Source organism: Epinephelus fuscoguttatus, linkage group LG14, assembly GCF_011397635.1.
Source record: "Epinephelus fuscoguttatus linkage group LG14, E.fuscoguttatus.final_Chr_v1".
NCBI classification, from domain to species: domain Eukaryota; kingdom Metazoa; phylum Chordata; class Actinopteri; order Perciformes; family Serranidae; genus Epinephelus; species Epinephelus fuscoguttatus.
In genome coordinates this window covers 25,927,315-25,951,502 of record NC_064765.1, presented here as the reverse complement: position 1 = coordinate 25,951,502, position 24,188 = coordinate 25,927,315, and the positions used below count along the sequence as shown (strand labels likewise).

Genomic DNA, 24,188 nt, shown 5'->3' with positions numbered 1-24,188 from the left:
ATATCTTCAATTTTGTGTTATTCAGATGATAATATATGCCCATGCTGTTTATCCCACAATGCTATTCCCTAAGGAAATCTAATATAATTGAGTACATGCTCTTCAGTTGGCCTAATATTACATTTAAAGTATTCGAGACTACATTTACTTGGCACTGTTGGGGATCCAGTCCAGGTTATTTTGGCATAAATTAAAATGTAGCAGATTTGTCAGCTAAACATTCACTCTGCGAACTCCACTCGAGCATAGCACAACAAAAATACGTTTCAAGAAAAGTAATGCTGTTTACATCAACATCCTACCCTACATAACTTAAAATTAGTAACAACAAACAATGTTTGCCTCTTTTTAGGTGGCAGGAGTGCCAATTAGTCATCCTTAACATTTGTTGTGTCACAGTTTCAGATTGACAGAGACAGTTGGAGAACAATTAGATGCAAAATAAGATGAAGGCTCTACTGAATGATTTTTTTCTTTCGCAACTATCATGTTTTTCCCAAATGATGTACAGAGTTTCAGGCATTCTGTTATCTCAAATGGCTTGAAAAATTACACATATAGCTGCTGTAATGGCGAAAAAAAAAAAATCTCCCTTGGGGAGCATGTCCCCATGTAACAACTGGTGAACCAGGTGAGAGTGGACCCAAACGCATCCATCCGTTTTCATCCACTTATACGGGGCTGGGTCGTGGGGGGCAGCAGGCCAAGCAAAGCACCCCAGATGCTCCTCTCCCCAGCAACGCTTTCCAGCTCCTCCTGGGGGAGCCCAAGGAGTTCCCAGGCCAGATGAGATATCCCTCCAGCATGTTCTGGGTCTGCCCCAGGGCCTCCCACCAGTGGGACGTGCCTGAAACACCTCCAGTGGGAGGCACCCAGGAGTCATCCTGATCAGATGGCCGAACCACCTCAACTGACCCCTTTCGACACAAAGTAACAGCAGCTCTACTCCGAGCTCCCTCCAGATGTCCAAGCTCCTCACCCTATCTCTAAGGCTGAGCCCAGACACTCCACGGAGGAAACTCATTTCGGCCACTTGTATCAATGATCTCCTTCTTTTGGTCACTACCCAGAGCTCACGACCATAGGTGAGGGCTGGGACGTAGATGGACCAGTAAATCGAAAGCTTCACCTTCCAGCTAAGCTCCATCTTCACCGTGACAGTCTGGTGCAGCACCCGCATCACTGCAGACACTGCACCAAACCGCCAATCCATCTCACGCTCCATTATACCCTCACTCGTGAACAATACCCCCGAGTTACTTGAACTCTCTCACTTGAGGCATTAAATCTCCCCTAACCCCAAAAACAGTTTGGCTAAAATAACATAGTCTTTACTGGTCAAGAGGTAGGTTCAGTTTACAGAAGGATAATCAGTGGAGGCACGCAAATCCAATAGGACTGAGGCAGAGGCAGTCAATCAACAGGCTAAATCCAAAAAACCAAGAAAAGGACACTGGAAAACAAAAGGCTGGATTGCTAGACACACAAGGAGCTAAGACGAACTGGCACTGAGAGAAAAGAAGAAACACACTAAATACTCTGGTGAGGGGGAGGATAACGAGACACAGGTGAGGCTAATCAGGGCGTGGCCGACAATCAGACACAGGTGAGGTCATCAAAAGGGAGGGAAAGCACACAGGGGCAGGAAGTGATGTCATCTCAAACGAGAGGACATGTGAGTTTCAAAGTAAAACAGGTAACAACATGAATGAACTAAATAAAAAAAAACATAACCTAAGAAACTTGATTTTGAAACTTGAGTTTGGGCTGAACCCCAAATGTTTTCAACATCTGGCTCTGTCCCTGATTTTTAAGACACAAGCCTTGAATTGCGTGTAATTTGGAAGTAAAATTTCAAGTATGACTAATATACAATCAATTATGTGGCAGAGCTTAACGTGCAGAAGTAAATTGACAAATACTCAACCAGCTGAAGCTGACTCAGAGGTCTGAAAGGTTTTATTACCACTCATCTGGAACACATGAATAGCTTTATGATAAACAGTTTCCTCTGCACTCCATTCTTTTAACCATGGTGGAATATAAACTGTACTCATTCATGTAATCAGTGTTTCCTCTTAAATGCCCATAGTCCATACAGAATGCAAAATCATGACCTTGATAATATTGGCGCCATGTTGTGTGAAAGCTTCTGAATAAATTAAACTGTGTGGTGTTGTTGAAACAACGCTGTTGCTCACACCGGTGTTTCTCCATAAATCGATCCAGCGATAGCAAGAAATTGGCTCCGCTCAGAAAATCCATTTCCAATTGAAATTTTTCATTTGATTTTTGATAGATAGCAGAGATTGCACGGTTTTAATATTTAATGTTGAGATGTTAATTTGTGTGTAATATTTGTTTTGGAACAAAATGTGAATCACAGACCATGTTTTCTGCATAAATTTGAAATCTGTGGGGAAAACACTCTGGAAATTTGGAGAGGAACGACCACAGCTCAGATATTTTGGACTACAAATGCTCACACTGTGTTACTGTTTTCTTGACATTAAGACCATGTGAACATATAGCTGCTTGGTATCGTAGGTGGGTGCAGTTTCTCTGATAACATTCATAGTCATAGGTCATAGCTCAGCATTTACTGTTTGGGTTCCTGTGTGTATTCTAGTAAAAAATGAATAGCTTGTTTTCTTTTCAAGCATCTTTCATATCTAAGTCTGCAAGCAGGAATGTTGTTTCCGCCTCATAAATAATGAACACGTTGAGCAGTGGGGGACTGTATTAATGAATAAAAGCTCAAACCTAACAGAAAAAGTTGAACTAAGATTACCTCCAAATTCTATTATTAACATCAAGCATTAGCACAGAATCTCATGACTCATTAAAACCTGCAGCAACTGCAGGCAGATATAGAGACAGTGAGGTGCTCCTCAGTCTGATGTTTCTTTCATGTTAGGAATTGAGTGATGAAAAGGACCCAACTGACAAAGGCAGTTTATTATTTCTGAGCTCATTCATGGAAATAAGACTGGATTGCTCTCTATCACAAGTTGTTATCCCTCATTCCAGCCCAAATCCCTAAAACTGGCATTCATCCCTGTTTTGATGGGTCTGATAAGGACATCTAGTGGATCTGCGCTGAAGTGCAATAATGTGTGTGGTCATGACTCTCGTGTATGTGTGTGCCAGCATATCAAACAGGCAAAGTAGCTCTTTATGTAATGTCACTGCAAATGTTAATGTTTTCATCGCTTTATCTCCTCTCACCTGCGTCCCTCACAGGACCCCAGTGCCATGCCGCGGCCCACCTCTCAGGACCTGGCTGGGTTCTGGGACCTTCTGCAGCTCTCCATCGACGACGTCACCATGAAGTTTGACCAGCTGCAGCAGATCAAGAACAACAACTGGAGGCCCATAGAGAGCCCAGAGAAGAAGGTGAGTAACTACCTTGGCACTGTCTGCTCTCAACCCAGACAGCATGAAGATGATACTGCCTTTTTAGTTGCATGTATTCTATATAATGATCCTGAGAACACCTTCAAGACAGGCACTGATTCCGCCTCCTGTGGAAGCCTAAACAAAACCGATAGACTGCCAGATGTTACCCCGTTGGCAAGATCCAGCCTGTAGTTCTTCCTGCTTCCAACTACATCACTTTCAAGTCACTGTATGCAGGAAGTACAACAGAATTTGCGGCTGCAAAGACAGTTTTCTCAGTCAATATGGCATACTCTGAGTAATCTCATTCTTTAAGCGACAACGTTTTCCATCGACACAGATTGGACACCCACATAAAAGGTGGCGAATTTTCTCTGTAAGAAGAGTCCAACCTTCTAAATTCTCTATGCATGTTTTACTTGCAAAAGTATATTTTTCATATGTGTAATTATTATAATTTGAGGAAACATACATTTCTGCCCTCTTCCCCACCACAAACATTTTTATACAGTCCCTTAGCAAACATCTTTTTTAAAGGGCAGTACAAATGATTAAACAAGTCTTCGTACAGAGTGAATGAATGAAATTTATATCACTGTGCATATTATTATGCCCAGCCAACATCCGTGTATAACACACCTTAATTCATACAAACCAGGAGCAGAGTGCAGCGTACACAACTTTTAAACTTTAAAGTCCAGAAATAGAAAAACAGCTGAAGCATTTTTTGCAGTTCAGTCTTCAAATCATCATTGAATACAACAAAACTCAAAAATAACTGACAGAAACATTTACTAAGTGGTACAGAAAACATCAGAAGAAGTTCTATAATTAAATAATCTATCTTGCTTTCTTGTCCAAGCTTTTCAGATGAAGTTGGCAAACTTAAATGCACAGATTTGTTTGTGATACTGATTAAAACATGCCAACAGGGCTGCATCATAATCTTGAACACTGAGTTTGTTGGTGTTTTCTGATCACTGTAGGCCCCAGCAACTTGTTGAAGCGCTAACCAAAGCTGTACAAACACCCCTTAATTATCCTCTCTTCTCCCTACAAAGCCACCAGCCCCTGTACCAAAGAAGACAGTTCGACAGAGGAGTATGGTGACGCGGGAGAAATCCCTGGACCTCCCAGACAGGCAGCGGCAGGAGGCCCGTCGACGGCTAATGGCGGCCAAGCGAGCAGCCTCCTTCCGGCAGAATTCAGCCTCGGAGCGAGCAGACAGCATCGAGATCTATATTCCCGAGGCTCAGACTAGACTTTGAGAAGACAGGGTCCAGGGCCGACACGTCTCCCTGCTCCCACACTCAACTTTAAAACTAGCCTTTTTTCTAGACTGCTACTCTCTCTACTCTTCCTTTATCCATCTGTTGTCTGATCTCGATAGCCATCCTCAGTGCCCATCGCCAACACCATTGGTCTGTAGGATGTGCCGAGCCTCTTCTCCCATTGCCAGAATAAGTGTGAGCAGAAATGTATGTCTGACATGGGTTGGTTGGGTTTCTTCTTGGTTTGCTGGTGATCATGATACCCAGCCTACACGCTCTCTCATCCAGTGTCCTGGATGAGTACGTCTGTAGTTTTTCAGCATTTGCAAAGTGCCATTTAAAAAGTGCAGCTTTGAAAACCTACCAGCAACCAGGCCTTTGAGCTAAAAAGAGTAAACGAGAGAAATTATATTTATTTCAAGTTGTTCAAAAATGGTCAAAGTCAGTAACCCTTCAGTATTTTTCAATAATTTAAGGTTACATTATGACTCTTTTTGTTTCTTTGGTCTTTTTTGGGGTAAATGTTAATTACAAGCTAAATATCACAAAATTGTTGTAAGTTCAAAAACTTTGAAAAGTGCCAATGCTTGAAATACCTCAACTATGTGCATGTGGCACTGATCACCCATTCAAGGTTATTCAGGCAGCCCTTGTAAGCTCTGGACTGGTCAGTGTTGAAAAAAATGCAGCTTTCTACTCAATCTGGTTGTAGTCAAATGTTTTTCTTGGTCTGGATTGGTGGAAGAATGACATCTGTCAGCTCATTAACATGCACATTTCAAACAACTTTCCTATATATCTCATGTTCCTGTTGCCAACTTTCAGATATTGACATTTACTTGAAGCTGAAAACATGCAAGTCTTGTGCCAACATTTTCATTATGTCAATGCAGTAGAAAAAAACTATGAAGGTTTGTGTAACTCCTTAGATCAAAATGTGTAGACAAATGCACTTATGCACTTATTACAATTCTCTCTATTTCCAAGGGAAATGTACATACCCAAGTTCACAATAGTACTGTTGTATTTTTTAATTGTGAGCGGGAAGAATATTCATCGTGTAGGCTATATTTTTTTTCCCTCATGTCCACCTCTTGCCTGCCCTCTCTATTGCTTTTGACAAATCTAGATCTGTTGCATACACACAGTAGCGTTGTCACACACACACACAAAAACACACTGCTGTGTTTTCATCTAATAAACTTCTCTCAGGCCCTTTCAAGTAGTGCCCTCAGCCACAGTTAATGAGGAGTGATAGAAAAACTGCCAAAACATGGACAAAATATCTGCATACCAGTTTCATTAATCCAAGAAATGATTTGTAATCTTCATATTTCTTGAAAAGTTCTGTGTTGCTGAACGTCTCCTGAAGCAGAATCTTAACTGCGTTCACTCCCTCTTGGAGAGGCTGGGAAATAATGAAACAAAAGTGGGGCAGAGGCATTCCAGAGGGATGCAAGCAGCAAGTCCCAAATAACTAAAACATTGCAAGTCTGCTGAAAGGAAATACATGAGGAATCAGATATTAACTGTCTGTGGCTGTGCAGACCAGTGTGTCATATTGTGTCTCAATATGATGTAGTTAGCTAGATATTACTATTTGCCTTTGATTCCCATCACAGTATGTAGATGTACCAGTTGCACCAGCTCTTCATAAGTTTAGCTTTCTTAGAACATAAAGTGGAGATTTCCGCATTAAATCACGGATAAAATGGGTTGACCACACAAACAAACTCTGTAGATTAGTTGTAGCCTACTCAACGCAGCAGCCTGGTGGAACTGTTATGTAGCCAACACAGCCATCTGACAAAACTAACATTAGCTTGCTAATACATAGCAAAAGATTAAGAAATTAAAGAGTTAATGTAAAATATGGTTGACATATCTGACCTGACACTGGATCAAAATGTCAGAATAATGATGTAAACTGTAGAGATTTTGAATTGCTATATGTATTGCATAACAGTATACTGATAACATGCAGACTAAATGATTTAGCATAAACAGATATTTCCAACTCTTTCAAACCACACAAATACTAACTCTAAAAAGCATGTTTCTAACTTAAAGGAATACTTAACCCTCGAAACAATGACTTGTATGCCAACGATTCACCTTGTTTTACCTTGAATTCTTGAATAAAACTTTATCTCACATGCCTCCACATTGAACGAAGAATCCAAAAACAGAGAAAATTCTTAATCATCGCATAAAAGGGGACCACTTTAAACAACATCAACATTATATTAAAACACAGACACAACTCGAACAGTGTAATCCAAGTCTCATTTATCCAGTTATATGCTCAGTACTTCCCAAACACATGCATTATCACTAAAATGCTAGTCTTGAAAATACGTCAGCATATGAGTAGCATGCAAATTTGCAATTTCCTAGGACAGTGAAGGAATGATCCGCCCTGATCTCCCTATGATTGGCTAGAACTTGTTGCCTTCGTTAGTGGGATTGGTTAGGGTTAGGGTAACAATGTCAGGGTAAACCAACCAAAGGCAGAGTAAGGGGGAACATTCCTTCGCTGGCCTTGGATTAGCAAATTAGCCAGTGGCACACCTGGGCAAGGACGTGCTTTTGAACTCTGTGCGTGCATTCGATTGAGATCAGGAGGGCTCAAACACACAAGCTTGTCCAGGTGGACTACTCGTCAGTGCCTGAGTGTTTTAAATCGCAAGATTTTAGCAAAAATGCATGCGTTTGGGAAGCCTTGAGCACACTGGGCTTGAGCTGTTGTTAACCGTGGCCTCCATTTGCTTCAATTCATCAAGAATTTTCTCAGTTTTTGGATTCTCCGTTCACTGCAGAGGCATTCATGAATTCAAGGTAACACAGGGTGAGTAATATACAAATGGTCATTTTGTTGGTGAAATATTCCTTTAATTTATTAAATGCTTAGGCTTAAATGCTTATTAAATGCTCCAGTCTAGTAAATCACTCATTTGAAAGTACTGAGTATAGATACTAACAACCTAGAAAGGACTTACCACACAAAGTAAGTGACGGATCTATGAATAGCTGGTGCAACCCAATCATGGTACATGATGTGAAACTGGAAAACTTAATGTTATGGGGCCTTGGATAAGAGTCTAATGACTTCCAGGTAGTTATGAGTACTCTATTTCCCATTTGTAAACATGTCGTGAGCAAAAGCCAACATCCTGCTGCTCTTTATTATCAATCTTTGGTGCCAGAACATCAGTTGTAATTGCGTTGCCAATGTTATATTCAAATCACTGACCTAAAAACTGAAGTCTATTGGTAAAAAACGCTGGATAATCAACCAACTAAATGGTGCTGCTTTTTATTTAATAAATACAGTACTAGACAAACAATCAATGCAACACAATGCGCTGTCAGCTGATCGAAACATCACATAAAAATCTATTTTTATGACTTTTTGGTTGCGCAACTGTGCCAGTGGTTATTATGGGTAGGACCACGGAGATTTATTATATGGCAGTAACAACAAAGTACATTTGTCTGGATTTGAATATTGTGTGTGTGTGTATGTGTTTTGCGATATGTGTGCGTGTATCTCGTTTTTGTAGCACAGTGCTGACACATTCAGAAAAGAGCGGGTGAATCTTGGGTCAGCGTGGCTTGATTTCCTTATTACTACCCAACTGTGGCCTGACCTGCACATCTCTCTGACACACACACAAACACACACAGAGATACACACTGTCCCTGAGTCATCACTACCGTAGCATCTAATTTACTTTTTTACGTGGCAGATTGTAGTTTTTATGGAGGCGTAATGCATTCACTTTAGGGGAAAAAAAAATGCATTTTTTTTCTGAATTAATGAGATTATTATCTCTGAATTCTGAGAAAAGTTTTAATCGAAATAAATTCTGCTCTTGTTTATTTCAGCATTAACGATATTAACAGCATTATTAGCTCGTGTGAAACAAGAGCAAATTTTTTTCCATGAAAACTTTTCTCAGAATTCTGTGATAATAATCTCATTAATTCAGCAAAACAAAGCTGAACCTTTTTTTAGGTGAATGCGTCACACTCGTGGGCAGATTATGAAACAATGGGCCCCTGGGCACAGACATGCAGAAGGCCCCACCATCTCTCCTACTCAGGAGCAAAACGCTCAGACAATATAGTTGTTAAGCCTCTTTTTGTTAATGTTTTGCATTTCTGTGGTCATTTTTTTGTCTCTTTGTGATTGTTTTGCCCCTTTTTATAATTGTTTTTAACTGTTTGCAGCTATTTGGCATCTCTTTGTAGTTATTTTTGTCTCTTTATGGTCTTTTTGTGTCTTTTTAGAGTCGTTTTATATTTGTTTGTGGTCATTTTGAGTCTCTTCTTGGTCAGTACATGTCTCATCAAGTGACATTTTGCAGGCGAAGGCCAAGGGGGCCCTAATATTTTGGGTCCCTGGGCCTGTGCCCTGTAGGCCCGTTCAGTAATCCATCCATGATTATGCTTCCATACATTTGGATCAAATACAATTTAATTTTTTAAAATTATTTGCAGGACTCTTACCCCATTATGACTCCAAGTATAGATATGTTTTACTCGAACCTGTTTCCAGAATTCAAACCACCCTTTAGGTGCCACAACTTCAGACAACACATTTCAGAGAGCTAAGAAGTATACTCAGTCCAACAAATCACCAAGTAACCAAAGTCAGCAGTAGAGTGACAAACATGCTGTGCAATACTTCAATTAAAGATTGGGCTTTTAATAGCCCGCGGCTGACTGTTAGATTACACATTTCTCAAGAAAACACGCCCATCGATAATTTTGCTGTTTTTTTCATGGTAGAGGCGCGGGGGGACCTTTAACAGTATGACAGTGGGTTGCTGGAAAGCGTCCGGGTGTGTGATGCCAGGCAGTTGGCAGAGCAGAGACGTTCCCCTGCTGTTGCCACAGTGGCAGGCAGACGGGAGAGAGACAGACTCGGCCTGACATATGCTGGCTTAGAGGAGACGAGAGCTCCGCACTGAGCCCCAAACTGCTGGTGTTGTACGCTGTTGTGTCGCTGGAAGGCTGTTCTGTGTGGATCGTGAGGCGCTGTGCTGGGTATTTTTTCAGCCCGCCTTTGACTAAGCAAAGCAGCTTATGTAAGATTTCGGGTCCTTGGTGAGATCAAGCAAACAGCCTCCAAGGCCCTTCAAAGCTTGTGTTGATAAATGTATTGCTGAATAGTGTCCTATACTGTAGAACTTAAGCATCAGCACTACACGTCTTTCTATCAATCTGTGTTGGACTGGTTTCACTGAAGGCTGTCACTGAAACAACAGAGGAGTTTCTCCTTTATGCAAATTGATCAGGGCTGTGAAATAAATCAAGTGTATCCACCACCTTGGTTCAGTTTAAAGCGTATGTCTTGCACCTGCAAGAGGCACATTATTGCAATCAGTTTTTCAATGAAGCACGGACAAATTTCAAATTCTGTTGTGGCATCACTCGAAAGGAACGGTGTGTAAGATTTAGGGGGATTCAGTGCCATCTAGTGGTGAGGATTGCAGACTGCAAACCAGCTGACACTTCTCTCTGTAAGATGATAACATAACGTGTGCTGACCTTATTTCTGATCTAGACATTCAGGAGGTTTTTACCATAAGCCGAATTATCCACAGAGGTCTCCTCCTCTCCAAAACAAACAGCCTAGGTGTTTAAAAACAGTAGAAACACTGAGTAAAGCAGTTTCATATTAAAAATCGGTGTTGCTCCTATGCTGTTTGGCATGTCTGAGATGGCCTACTAGCCGAGCACCTGCTAATGTGTGCTCACCTATTTTCTATGATAACTTAAGATTCAGGTGTTCAGGTTTTTTTTTTTTTTACCAGGACCTGAATTATCCGCAGAGGCAGTGACGGATTTGTGTTGATTTCTTATTAACTCTTCTTAGAATTACTGTTAGTTTTATTATTATTGCTATTATTTCCTATTAGTATTATTAAGAATAAAAAGAACACCATTGGTAACCATTAATCAGTTAATGATAAAAAATTTTGACCAGTTGTTTTACTGCACTGTGCACCAACCAGGTTTCATATGAGCTAGCCAGTGGCACCACTCATTCTGTGATTAACTTAACGGCTAGTAATGCCATCCCAACCTAACGGCGTTGCTGTGGAAACACTGTGGCCACCCTCCAGTCACCACCCCACCCCCATGTCACCCTGGTGAGAAAGCGGCTCAATTTTGAGCCACAAGCCATCTTTGTCATTGTTAGCTCTGTTAGCACAGTTAGCAATGTTAGCACAGCTAGTGGTGCTAACATAGTTAATTATGCCAAAAGCTCAAAATGAAACCACTTACTCACCACGACTATACGCAAGAAGACTGGACGATGGCTACCGTGTCTCTGCAGCAAGGCCGTCCTGGGGGCCAGGAGGAGTATGCCTAGGGCGCTGAGATGCTAGGTCCAGTACTGCTCAGAGGTCTCTTCCTCTCCAAAACAAACGGACCTGGTGATTTAAACCGGTAAAAACACTGACTAAAGCAGTTTCCCTTAAAACAATTAGTGTTTTTCTGATGATGCTTATGGCGGAGGGGCTGCTACCTACAGTGGCCAATGTGAAAATGCAAAAATGCCAAGTGTTGGTCTAGTGTTTGGTTTGTCCGTTCTGGGCTACTATAAAAACATGGTGGTGCAGCATGGCGGCATGGTATATTTTGCTCCCTGTGTAAAGAGCTCATTTAAAACTAACCAAAACACTACAGATACAGTATATTTTATTCCATTTTATGCCAACACAGCCCCCTAAATCCTACACACTGGACCTCTGAGAAGTCACAAGGGAGCAGACAATGTTGGACTTTGTGCAATAGAGACACAGACTTTTGCAAATTTACCACAGTTAGAGGTGAGAGCTGGGCTTGCAGAAAGAATACATTTAGTTTGAGAACCATTCCCTTTTGGAAAAAGAAAAAAAAATACATTACCTTGAGAGTCTCTCTGAGCCATTTTCTAAACTTCGAACAAAATCTCTCTGCTGTAATGGCTGGGTCAAGTTTTTCTCCCAGTGAAAATATTTTCCATCTATGAAAAGTTTTTTTTAACCTTTTCACTCATTTTTTTTCCAAATAGGTATGAACACACACAAACAGCTGTAAGGGCCTCCTGTTATAACGTGATCTTGTGTGTCCTTGAAACTTCAGTAGCTGTTTTATGTTTGGATCCCTTTTGGTTGCATGTGTGCCGTGCGATTGTGTGATACTGTGAGACTTGGAGGATTCGATAGTGACTGTGATGCAACTGCGGTGAAACTATAGTAATTTAACAGCTAGTCACCCACCAAAACCTTGTGAAAACCCCCAAGGGCAGAAAATTGCACCAGTGTCACATTAAATGTCATGAGGGCAGCAATTAACTACAAGTGCCATCTTTTTTGACTTATCCAGCATACTGTAAAAGCATTACTCTACACAGCCACATTATCCGCCATCACTTTTATGTAAGCAAGCCATTCCTACCATCGCCTACCTTTTCCCCCCATTTACCATCACATGTTTCTATCATTTCAGCTCGCGTCTCGACATCTGTGGCCTCACTTCTGGTACGACTGTCTACTGTCTGCTTTTAAACTCTAGAACCCGTGATGTGAAATATTTCAAGGGGACTTTTTCGTATCCACGCCGTGGAAAGACTCACTGAGATAGACTGATACAACACTTCCTTGAACTTGGAATGTGAAAAACACTCTATAATTACTAGATAAAAATGAAAAAGGTAGTCGTTTAGCTAAAACTATTTTCATCTCTTGTATATCATATCTATAGTGAGGATGAATATAATGCCAAATATTCATTATTTGTAAAGAAATATATATAGATATATAAATATATAATATATGCTTCATTGAAACATGACTATTTTCTGCATTTTGCTCATGTTTTGTTGTCATTTTTACTTTGTTATGGTTATTTTATAAGCTGATATGATGGCATGCGAAAAACTGATTCTGAATGTAGGCTTGTTTATTTATTTTCTTTTGTTAAGAATTATGACACTGTCCCACTGATATGTTATGTATTTATTTAAGTCAATCACATATGCATTTCTCAATGTGTGTTATTTCAGTGCAAGTTACCGTTACCGTTGGGTTATTTTTGTATTCTTTGAGTAGTTTGCGACAACATATGCATTCCCCCTTCATTCTTTCCTAGCTGAGCTATTGAAAGATTTTGCCTCTTTGAGTAGTTTGATCATTGCTGAGGTCATCCAGTGTAAATAATTCTGCAATTAAATTTTTTGAAGAAAAAGTTTGGAAACGTTTGTCTGTGTGGTGCCTGTCACTCTCGCCACTGTGCCAACTAATATCAACATGTTGAAATTAGTGAAGTTTAGTGAATTTACAGTATCATATTTCATCTTGTCACGCACCAAACTGAATCACTCTGCTATCTGATACTTGTCCTAATAGCAGCATTATTCCTGATGGCAGTACTTTAGCTCACAGGAGGAAACCTTGATGGATTTATCAAAGTGTTCTTGACATTTCATGCATTTTATATCTGTATTCAGGCAGCTAACCAAAATAGCAATGAAATAAAGATGAAGGGCAGCTCTGAATCATCCGTCAGCAACGATGGTGCATTTATCTTTTTACTGTTCTCGGTGAAGTGAGTCAGGACGGTCACTGGTGATCTGGCATTTATATCATGGATGGAACATAAAATCACTTAATGTAAGAATTTAATGAATCATTTCATTTTATTCAGATAGAGCCACCAAAAAATCTTATCTTATATTTGACTGTGACCCCTGAAAACAGAACTTTATATTAAGATACAGACATTTACAATTGACTAGCTGGTTATTAGTATTTATATTAGTAGCATATTGGCTCTTTATTAGACATTATAAAGCACTTATTATCGCCTTATTCTTCATGACCATATTCTACAAGGCCATTATCAAAGAGTTTTCCCTCAGTAGCCTCCTCATTACTGCTTACTTATAGTAAGTAAGGAAATTGTTGTTCATGAATTAGGATCTAAATATGCTTTGCTCCATATTGATCCTAATGATGACCTTATGGTTGCACCACATGAGTAGTCATTCTCCCTTAATAACATTTAATAAAGATGGTCTATTCTTATGTAAGAAAACACAAAACTAAAAGTGTTAATAGTGTCCAATAACTCTAAATTAAGTCTCTCTAAGTCACAATATGTTCCCCATTCTAAAGTGAGGTCTTGCTCATAACTGATTCAGTAGCAGTTTGACACTTATGAACCCACACAGGTGCCCTATTCTAAAGTTGCCTCCTCCTTAGTATATCCATTATAGCAGTGGTTCCTAACTTGTAGCTCGCGGCTAATCTGAATGGACCCCAAGTGACTCACAAATGAGTAAAAAACACACTTTATTTTAAGTACAGCGAATTTCCGGCACAGAGCTTTTATTTTGAAGTGCCGTTTCCTGATGTGGAGTGAGAGGCTAATAGACAGCTACTTGACAGAGACAGCAAACTAGCTCAATATGGCCAAACCAAAGTGTGAGGCTATATTAAACTGTGTGGACCTTGAACTAATGATTAAGGAGAAATCTGGACCCTGTGGCTGGAGCAATTGAAAACCACTGCATTACAGCACACCTGCTGCAATGTGCAGACCTGATTTTAAAGTAATGGGCTATACCCTGATAAAAATATGTGTGCTTATAGCAATAAACAGCAATAAATAAAATATCAATTTTAGTAGGATTAGGACACAGCGCAGTGGTTCAAATCTGATATATTGTTTGTCTAATAGGGATTCATACGGAAGATACACATCTGTTACACATCAAGGCATGGATAGAGCTGTCTGTGAATAGTCTTTGACAATATTTTTCAAGATGATAGCAGGTTTAGCATGTATACATTCATTGTACATTTACATACAGTACATCTTAATTGCTGCAGTCTACCAGGACTGCTTTAAACTTCAAATCATCAAAATCTCTAAAACACCAGCGCACACTGGTGTTTTTAAGTATTCTGGCTGATGAAAGCTCTTCTCCAGTTTAAGTCTTTAGTTATGCAATGTTTCAGCCCTACAGGGTCTTAATGCTTTTATTCTTTCAGTCAAACATTTGATTCGATTTATACTGTCTTATAGTTAATATGTTCACATTGGGTATGTCTTTCAAATATAACAGCCATTCAGCAGTCACTGATTAACTTAGTGATTAGGTAGTAGTTAGGTCATTTCCAATAAATATTTTATAGAGCTCAAGCTCTTGGCCTCTCTTTATCAATCTCAAATATAAAAGGCAAGACCACCCCCTGTTGGACAAAGAGAGAAGTTTATGAGAATTTACTCAGCTCAACTCAAATTTAGTCATAAAGCACATTCAAAAACAACTCATGTTGACCAAAGTGCTGTACAAAAGGAATAAGAAGCTAAAAACACATACAGTACATGAGAGGCAGCTCATACATTCAGAGACACAACACACACAGGCATGCATCAGAGAAAGCCAGACTGGGGAGCTCAAATACAAATGGATAAAGTAGAATTTGAGCCTGGACTTAGAAGAGTCAGTGGAGGGGGCTGATCTGATCAGGAGGGGATGATGTTCCACAGTCTGGGGGAAGACACAGCAAAGGCACAATCACCCCTGAGCTTAAGTCTGGAGTGTGGGACAGCCAGGAGCCCCAGGTCAGCTATTGCAGTTGGATTTTTTAGCACACCATTCTTCCTTTATTTCCAAAAATAATGATAATAATTTGACTTTATTAGATGTATAGTTGTATGACATTATCTATCTCAAAGTAGTGCAACAAAGGTAGCTGCTGTCTTTATACTATTTGTCCTGGAGGATCCTCAGTGCTGACTTGTGGGAAAGAGAACATCCCACCACTGAGTGATGTCTTCAAGACTTTGATGTGGTACTAACAGATATTCACTGACTTCAAGGGCTGGGAAACGTTATCAACATATTGTTGCTGTGGGAGGAGAAGTGCTGTAGCTGGTGCCTCTCACCTTTTGCAGTGGAAAGCAGATACAGCACATAATCACTGCAGATACAGCCTGCTTCTGATAACTGCCTAAGTAGCATACAGGTAGCCTAATCTCCGCAGCTCCTGCAGGACAGATGCTTTTATCGCATGGTGTGTGGAGTGGAACACATCACAACAAGCTGGTCCGCGGTTCCACCTGACCTAGCTCCTTTGTGTGTGGAGTCCGCATGTTGTGTCTCTGTGGGTTTCCTCCAGCAGTTATGTGCTTATCTGTAGTTTACTGTTTATGTGAATGTGTGTGATCTCTATGGCAACCTGCCAAGGGTGCTCCTTGCGTCTTGCTCAGTGCATGTGAGAATAAACTGCATCGTTTCCTGCTGCAACCCTGTATATAAAGATTGTACATTTAATCTAGGTTGTTTTTTTTTGCACAACCTGTAAATATCAATTGCTGCTCTCACAACATGTTATGCATGTAATCACATATACTGTTACAGTAAAATCAAATGATAATAATTTCAAACAACAATCCCAGTTCCAAAAAAGTTTTTCTTCTCTTTTTTGACCATTATCCAAGTGAATGCAGCACAGAGACGAGATATCTAATGTTCAAACTGATACACATTTTTTTTTTTTGTTTGTATTTTGCAAATATATTCTCATTCTGAATTTGATGCACGCAACATGTCCAAAAACATTGTGACAGGGGCAACAAAAGACTGGGAAACTTGTTGAATGCCCAAGAAACACCAGTTTGGAACATTTCACAGGTAAACAAGTTAATTGGTAAAAGATTAAAGCATCATAACTAGGTAGAAAAAGGGCCTCCTCAAAAGGCTCGGTTATCCACAAGCAAGGATTGTCACTTTGTGAAAACCTGCATGATGCAATAGTCTAACAGTTTATTAAGAATAAGGTGTGTCAACATTGCAAGGAATTTAGTGATTTCACCATCTACAAATAACATTACGTGTTTAGTTGGTCAGTTGGACTACCAACACTTAATGCCCGTGACCTTTGACCCCTCAGGCGGCATTGCATTATAAACTGATATGATTGTACAAAGGATATTACAACATGGGCTCTGGAACACTTTGGAAAACCACTGTCAGTAAACACAGTTCGGCGCTGTGTCTACAAATGCAAGTTAAGACTCTACCGCGCAAAGTGAAAGCCATGTATCAACAACATACAAAAGCACTGCCGACTTCCCTGAACTGGAGCTCATCTAAGATGGACTGACACAGTTAAAAAGTGTGCTGTGGTCTGATAAGTCCAGATTAAAATTGTTTTTACAAATGATGGACAAATGATCTGTCCTGCAGGCTAAAGAGGAAAAAGACAAATCCACATTGTTACCAGGGCAAAGTTCAAAGCCAGCATCTGTGGAGGTGTGTTAGTGCCCATGGCATTATCAGTGACTCACACATCTGTGAAAGCACCATGACTGCTGAAAGGCACTTACAGGTTTTGGTTTTGAAGCAACTTACTTTGCCATCTAGACAACTTTTTTTTTTTTCAGGGACGCTCCTGCTCATTGCGGCAACAGCATGGCTTTATAGTGAAAGGACCTGACCTGTCTCTCATTGAAAATATGTGTCGTGGGGTGCCCAGTAGCTCACTAGGTAGGGCAGGTGCCCCATGTACAAAGGTAGTTTTCTTGCCACAGCGGTGGTGGGTTTGATTTCAGCCCCACACCTCACACTGAAAAAAAAAAAAAAGAAAAAGAAAAAGAAAATGTGCGAGCTTTATGAAGCACAAATACTACAACGGAGAACCCAGACTGAACGGGGAAGAATTTCACTTTCAAAACCCAAACACTTAGGCCTACTGAAAGTTGTTAAAAGAAAAGGTGATGTAATACAGCTGTAAACATACCGCCATCCCAGCTCTTGTATAAACTGTTGGACTGTTGCCAACACAGGTTTTAACAAAGTGACCGTCCTTGCATGTGAATAAGTGAGCCTTTCAAGGCAGCCCCTTTCATACCCAGTCGTGATCCTTTAATCTGTTACCAGTTAACCTGTTAACCTGTGATGTTAACCTGTACCTTTGTATTATATTCATCTGAGTATAGGTCAAAAAGATTTACAAAGCACTGCATTTTGTTTAAGTTTTATACAGCACCTCAGCTTTTTTGGAATTGGGGTTATTATACCCTCTTCAAATCTATTAAAATGTGTGCTCATTTCCATCTTTCTTTTACATTTTAGTAGCTATTTATAATCAGATTTTTTGCAATATATAGAATACAACATTTATTATCTAAAACATTTTTCCTTTAAAACATTTCTTCTCAAAGCATGATGTAGGTCTTCTAACCAGACAGGTCTTTGCATCTATATTGAATATATGTTCTCTACTGTGTGTACAGGACACACATCTATAACTATGTACTGTTTGGTTTTATGACAGAGGAAAGCCAAAATAATAAGGAGCCAGGAGCTAACCAATAGGATGGCACGGTACCACTGATCAGAGCTCCATTGACCAATGGGGTGTCCGGAAGTTCAAAGTGGGCGTTACTTCCTGTTTGAGGATCATATGACCAAATTGAAGTCGTATGATGTGAATTGTCCGGTTGTAACCTCCACTGACTGCATCGCTGGAACGTCGTGTACAGAGGAAACATCTCTTTACGGTATGAAAGTAATGTCCGCTAATTACTTTATGGTGAGTGAGAGTTACTGTTTTACACTGTTTAGCGTGGTGTTAGCTTACAGGTTACACCCTTTGTCGTCGTGGTTTTAGTGCCAGTTTTACAGCACAGTTATTGTGGGTCGAGCTTAAAGTTTAACGTGTCTCGTAAAGGTTTTAGTTTGTTGTTATTTGGCTTAGCTATAAATAGGTAAAACGCTATTTTTTGGGCTGCATGGTGTTGAGCTGGTTTTCTGTTTTTATCGAGTTACTGCAGGAAAAGTTCGCTCATAACGGTTTGAGGTCCAGACTTACGGTGCATTCAGGTTCACATGGAGCTTGGGTGTATTTGTAGTTTGTTTAAAGCAGGGGCGCCAAAGTCATTTAACTTCATGGCCCACATACATCCCATTTTTTTAAGTGTAAAGAAGTACATTCCTAAACATATATCCATTTACAACAGATGATGAGTAGCCTGAGATGTCTAGAAAATACCTGCAAATTCTCCTGTGCAGTAATGCTGGCATCATGGCACCAAACTAAAGTGGAAGCTATTAAAGCAGGTTATCTCCTGCTGTATAAACAATTTACAAATCGAAAGTGCAGTGCCTTAGCAATAGTGCTTTAAGATAGAAGTGTTAGAGATTATGTTGCACTGAAGCTTCTGATTGGCAATATGTTGCACAATGTTCAATATCTTCAAATGTGACCACAATAAGTTATAATAATACTGGATAATATATAGTTATAATATAATATTTAGTGTTTTGTCAGAGAACTGTATTGTGATCAGGGTGGAAACACCTCAGAAGCAGAATTTTACATCAAGTAAGCTACTCGCTGTTTAACTTGGTCCTGAAACCTGGCATCTCTCAGTCAGTTGTATAAATATTAAGTGAAAATGTGTGTTTTAGTGAATAATCTCCTGTCTGTTTTTCTTCAGCAGCCTCAGGTTGTTTTATAGGTGACCAACACACCATGCACCCACTAGCACCAGCCTACAGCCCCACCTGCAGCTGAGCCTCCCCTCAGCCTGAGCTCCAGTATCAAACACCATGGATCCTGACCAGCATACCAAAGCTGTTACCCAGCCTAGTGCAGAAAACTTTTCATGGGACTACCGCGTCCAGCTTATCGGCCTGGGCTTTGCCTTCTATGCCGGAATATTCCTCCTCTCCCACCTCCTGTCTGTGCCATTGACCCGCACCTACAACTCCCTGGTGGCTAAGGAGAAAGTTTTCTGGAACCTCGCAGCAACTCGGGCGGTGTTTGGCATCCAGAGCACCGTAGCCGGTCTGCGGGCCCTGACTGAGGACTCTGCGTTAACCAGTGACAGAGTGAAGGGGCAAGCAGATTGGTCGTGGTTCAATGTCCTCACAGCCACAGGTTTCTTTGTTTTTGAGAATGTAGCACTTCACGCCTCCAGCGTGGTGTTTAGGTCATTTGACCTCCCACTGGCGACGCACCATTTCTTCGCCCTAACAGGATATGCAGGAGCAGTGGTGTGGGATTCTATGGGCCACTTCCTGCCGATGGTTACGCTGCTGCTTGAGATGAGCACACCATTCACCTGTATATCCTGGATGTTACTGAAGGTAGGGAGCTGTGACTATAATCAATTTGCCTCATTACATTTAGCAGTAAATGCAGTTACCAAATGATTGTTTGGTACAAGCACTTATTTTATCAGCGTTTCAAGGGCTGCATTTGCATCTGATGCTGCTGGTTGAGCATCTTCTTCTAACAGATTCTACCACTGACATTACTGGAAGTGTCACATGGTTTCAGTTCCTCTGTGGTCTTGTGCACTTATGACTGTCAACAGACAGAGATAAATGTTCTTAGAAAGAGGAAGTTCTATAAGAAGATCAAGTCAGTGCCTAAACTTTCTCTGTTCCTCCTACTCACAGATTTGACTTCAGTACACAGAAGTCACAAGGATGTGACTTTGATGTTATTGTGATATAAAAAGAAATTTGTGCCCCATTCCACAGTATAATTTCTCTCTCCATCTTTCTTCCCTTACAGGCTGGCTGGGCACGCACCCTGTTTTGGAGAGCCAACCAGTGGGTGATGATCCACGCCTTCCACTGTCGCATGGTGCTCACTTACTACATGTGGTGGGTAACCTTGAACCATTGGGGAGAGCTCAGCAGCAATGTGGCTGTGCTCCCACTGGTTATTTACTTAATTGGCCTCACTCTGCTCACGTTTATCCTCAACCCCATCTGGACGCACAAGAAGACCATGCAGCTGTTTAATCCTGTGGACTGGAACTTTGGAAATAAGCCGGTACCCGTAAACGGTACCACAGAGGGTCAGTCTGAGGTTTCAGTCAAACCCCACGCCAACTGAGGGACACCATTTTCTATCTGAAAGATGCCTTATTTTTTCTTTTTTAATGGATGTGTGAAGTGACTTTTAGAAGGGTGGTTTTAAGAAGGTTGTTTTTATGATTTATTCTATTATAAAACTTTTTTTTTTTATTTATTTATTTTTTTTATTTTACAAAGTAAGTCCCTTGGCTATAAATGAACTAAAGCCCCAACAGGTAATTGTGACTGTCTGGTACTATCCAGCTAAAATGAAGGAGTCTCTCTCTGTCTGTCCTTCAATTTTCCTGACAGCCATTTCACTTCACACTTGGCAGGCGTATTGCTGAAGATCCAAGGAAGTGCGGTGTCAACTGCAAGCTCTGAACATCTATGGGACATATTAATTAAAAGTGCGTTACTACTGCCAGAAGTACACACTATGTAGTGTATTAAGAGGGTACCCCTAATAACAGTTACACCACTGAACGACCTGCTGGGTACAGCTTGTTCTTCGTCGCTCTCTACACTACATTCAAGAACAGATGAAGGTAGAGCGAGTTAAGAGACTGCGTTGTAGCAAACGCTAACATTTCAAGCATCAGAGATGCAACTTTGGAAATTAATGCTTTTGTTCCTGGAGATAGCCGGGCCTTGACTCCATGAGACTATAAAATGTTTGTGTGTGTGAGTTTTTGCACCCAGATGTTAAGTAAATATACTCTGGCATTGCTAGGCGATGCAACCATGTCATGGCAGGTGTATTACTCAGGACCCAGGGAAGCACAGTGTTGAGTGTGAAGTTGTTTGCATGTGTAGTTCTTGAGCAACAGTACCAGAGGCCAAGCAATTTGCCTGTTTCAACAGGCACATTTTCACAAGCGCCGCACCAGTCTTGATGAAGTTTGCTGCATTGGCTTCCCTTTGAGTTTGAGGCAGTTTTCAAGTTGTTTTTTCCATCTGGTTAGCTTAGCTTTTAACGTGGGTGTGGTTGTTTAGGGCAGTGGAATGGGGCCCTGCTTGTTTCCATTACCCTCAGGACACCGAGCTGTGAAATATCCAGTTTACCAGTCATGTATTACACACATACAGTATTTATAGGTGTAATGCTTGAAGAGGTATTTATTACATAGTATCTTCTTCTAACCATAGATCAAGTCGGGTTGATCTATCAGGTAAAAGAAGGCCGGGAACATGTTTTGTGGGGACGGGACATTATTTTAGGAGGTCAGAGGAGGTTATACTCTTTCTTAGTAGTGATGAAATGACCTAGTTGTCAAATCACATCAGTGATTTATCATTTCTCATGCACAGTGCCATTGGAGCTCTTACAACAAACACAGTTATTCAGCACTGATTGGGCAGCGTAGGCAGGAAAATTGGTTTAAGTTTAAAGAATGAGGTTCTATAGGTTAGTCATTGGAGTTATTACATACTAAGTGGACAATTAGATCAGTCCATTCATGAGTCACATTGGTGTCTTTGGACTGTAGAGAGAGAAATATTTCTTGAAAGGCCTTTATTTGTGGAACAAAGTGCAGGACTGGTTCACTCCATAAAGGCTCTTTTGACCAAAATGAAAATGTGATGTTGCAAAACTGAAGCACTGCTGATACAGATTAACCAAGCAAAGTGTTGATCATGATGATTTAATTGGTATTATGCATCAAATAAAGTTTTGTTTCTATTTATGCAACACAATTTCAGTAACTATTGTTGTGTGTTTTTAACACAATGGCCTCATTGTACTGGATGCCTCGGCCTTGTGCGTTGGGTTTGTCTATTGTTATACTGTATCATGTGTGTGTCCCTCTTCTTGCAGTTGTGGTTTTTTTTTTAACAGGATAACAGCTCATGTAATTATGGTTTTTAAGTTCTACAAAATTCAGACATTTAATTTTACCATCTGTATCTATGATTGAATGTAACATTTTGGGGATTTAAATGCAACACAGTGAGCTGGCCCTGAGGGCTGACTGAAAGTATAAATGTGGCTTTTCAGCTTCATCTACATAACTGTAATCTGCCTCAAAAAAAAAAAAGGCGTCACAATGACTGAGATGAAGCTACACCTTGTCCTGCAGAGTAAACTATTTTGTACTATTGAGCATGTGCTGCAAACTCAGTGACTGTGTCAACGCATGTAAGTTTAAAGCTAATTTATTTATAACATTTGACAGTATTTTCATCAGGTCCTTTATAAACAGACATGAAAATAATTGTTCTGTAACTGTTCATCTGTTCTATATTATTACTACTAATATTACTAATAACAGATGTTTGCATTTCAATTTGTTATAACAGCTTAGAAATTAACATTACGGGATGGGTAGAGAATTTCCTGTCAACTCTAAGGTTTAACATCCTGCTTGTGTTGGAGAATGTATTAATATGAATTAGTTTCAGTCACAAAATAAAATGTTGCCTCTCTCATAGAGTTTTGTGTCCCTTGGTTTTTTAATACTGAGAATTTATCAAGGCTGTGTAATACAGTATCTGCCTGTAGGTGGCAGAATAAGAGTAATTATCTTAATAGTAGGCTGAGCTAGTTTTTCCCACTTGACCAGACGTCCATGAGTCTGACACGTCTTTCCAGTCTCAGTTGTATTGTCCCTAGAAGGTTAACAGCCCCTTTTAAAAGGATGATGTTACAATGCATATAAATTGGTTTCTTTTCAGATTATACTGTTAATAAAGCCAGGTAATAATATGAAACGTTAACACGAAGATATTTGTGTTTGTGTGCAGTTTGCAGGGGAAAAAGTGTTTTCCATAGAAAAATACAAACATTGCAAGTAGTGTGGAGAATTTGACCTGTGACCTTTGTGACCTGTTTGAAAACTGCTATTTAGATGTTATAGATGAATCAATTTGACCTAACTTAGTTATTCACCTTGTTCATTTCTTTCCCCAATAATCTTTATTTCAAACTTTAACATACAATGTGAGCAGAAACAGAATGTGAACAGAATTATACAACTGAGAATCAAAACTAACAGCAGAAAAAGATGACAACAGCAAAATAAATCTAACATAAAATAAAAGAGAAATGAAGATGTGAGTGACTTGTGACAAAAAGTGCACTTTTAAATTTTGAAGATAGTGCATACATTTATTGTTTTGATGGCTCTTTGTTTTGTAAGGAGGGAATCGTTGATAAGCATGTTCCATTACCTGCATATATATTCATTTTCATTCATTTTCATTATGTACCTTGGCCCTATGCGTCAGACTTTTAATGGAATTGGACCTTCATTGGTTATTGTATGGTCATACAAGTGGATTTATCTCCTAAATATAAAGCACCCAACAGGAAAACATATTAAAGGAGCAGAAATGAACTGAAATGAAACAACTCCATAATTTAACCCCCTTTTTTTAACAACGCCATCTATGTGACTCATTGACCCAACTTGTTATTTTTTGTACTATTCATTTCTCTATAACTGTCTGTGCTTTATGCTCTTTTTTCCCCCTTTTTGTATTCCATTCTGTAACACATTTAAATCTATAGAAATATAGTTTTTATAAAAGTAAACTTACATTTGTGAATGTGAAATTAGGCAAGAAGTAAAATTAGATTAATAAGGAAAAATGCATCTTTGTCACAATCATTGTAGCACCCAAATATAACAGTA

At 39.9% G+C, this 24,188-nt stretch overlaps 2 protein-coding genes across 10 annotated transcripts in view; both read left to right on the top strand.

Moving 5' to 3' along the window:
* dlgap2a (discs, large (Drosophila) homolog-associated protein 2a) overlaps positions 1-9,242 on the top strand; it is a 221,366-nt gene extending 212,124 nt beyond the window's left edge. For all 6 annotated transcript variants that reach the window (XM_049595251.1, XM_049595248.1, XM_049595247.1 and 3 more), the window contains 2 exons: positions 3,244-3,396; positions 4,461-9,242. In XM_049595251.1, the coding sequence (XP_049451208.1) occupies positions 3,244-3,396; positions 4,461-4,667 (360 nt within the window). In that variant the 3' untranslated portion in view covers positions 4,668-9,242. The remainder of the gene's footprint in view (positions 1-3,243; positions 3,397-4,460) is intronic.
* Positions 9,243-18,138: 8,896 nt separating this feature from the next.
* cln8 (CLN8 transmembrane ER and ERGIC protein) lies at positions 18,139-23,154 on the top strand. 4 transcript variants are annotated; one of them, XM_049596989.1, is made up of 3 exons: positions 18,139-18,242; positions 19,185-19,833; positions 20,267-23,154. In XM_049596989.1, the coding sequence occupies exons 2-3, from the start codon at positions 19,294-19,296 to the stop codon at positions 20,591-20,593; spliced, it is 867 nt and encodes a 288-aa protein (XP_049452946.1). In that variant the 5' UTR covers positions 18,139-18,242; positions 19,185-19,293; the 3' UTR covers positions 20,594-23,154. The 4 variants fall into 4 exon arrangements, with proteins under 4 accessions (XP_049452946.1, XP_049452943.1, XP_049452945.1 ...); XM_049596986.1 differs by having other exon boundaries at positions 18,153-18,274; XM_049596988.1 differs by having other exon boundaries at positions 18,154-18,242; positions 19,182-19,833.
* Positions 23,155-24,188: the final 1,034 nt, after the last annotated feature.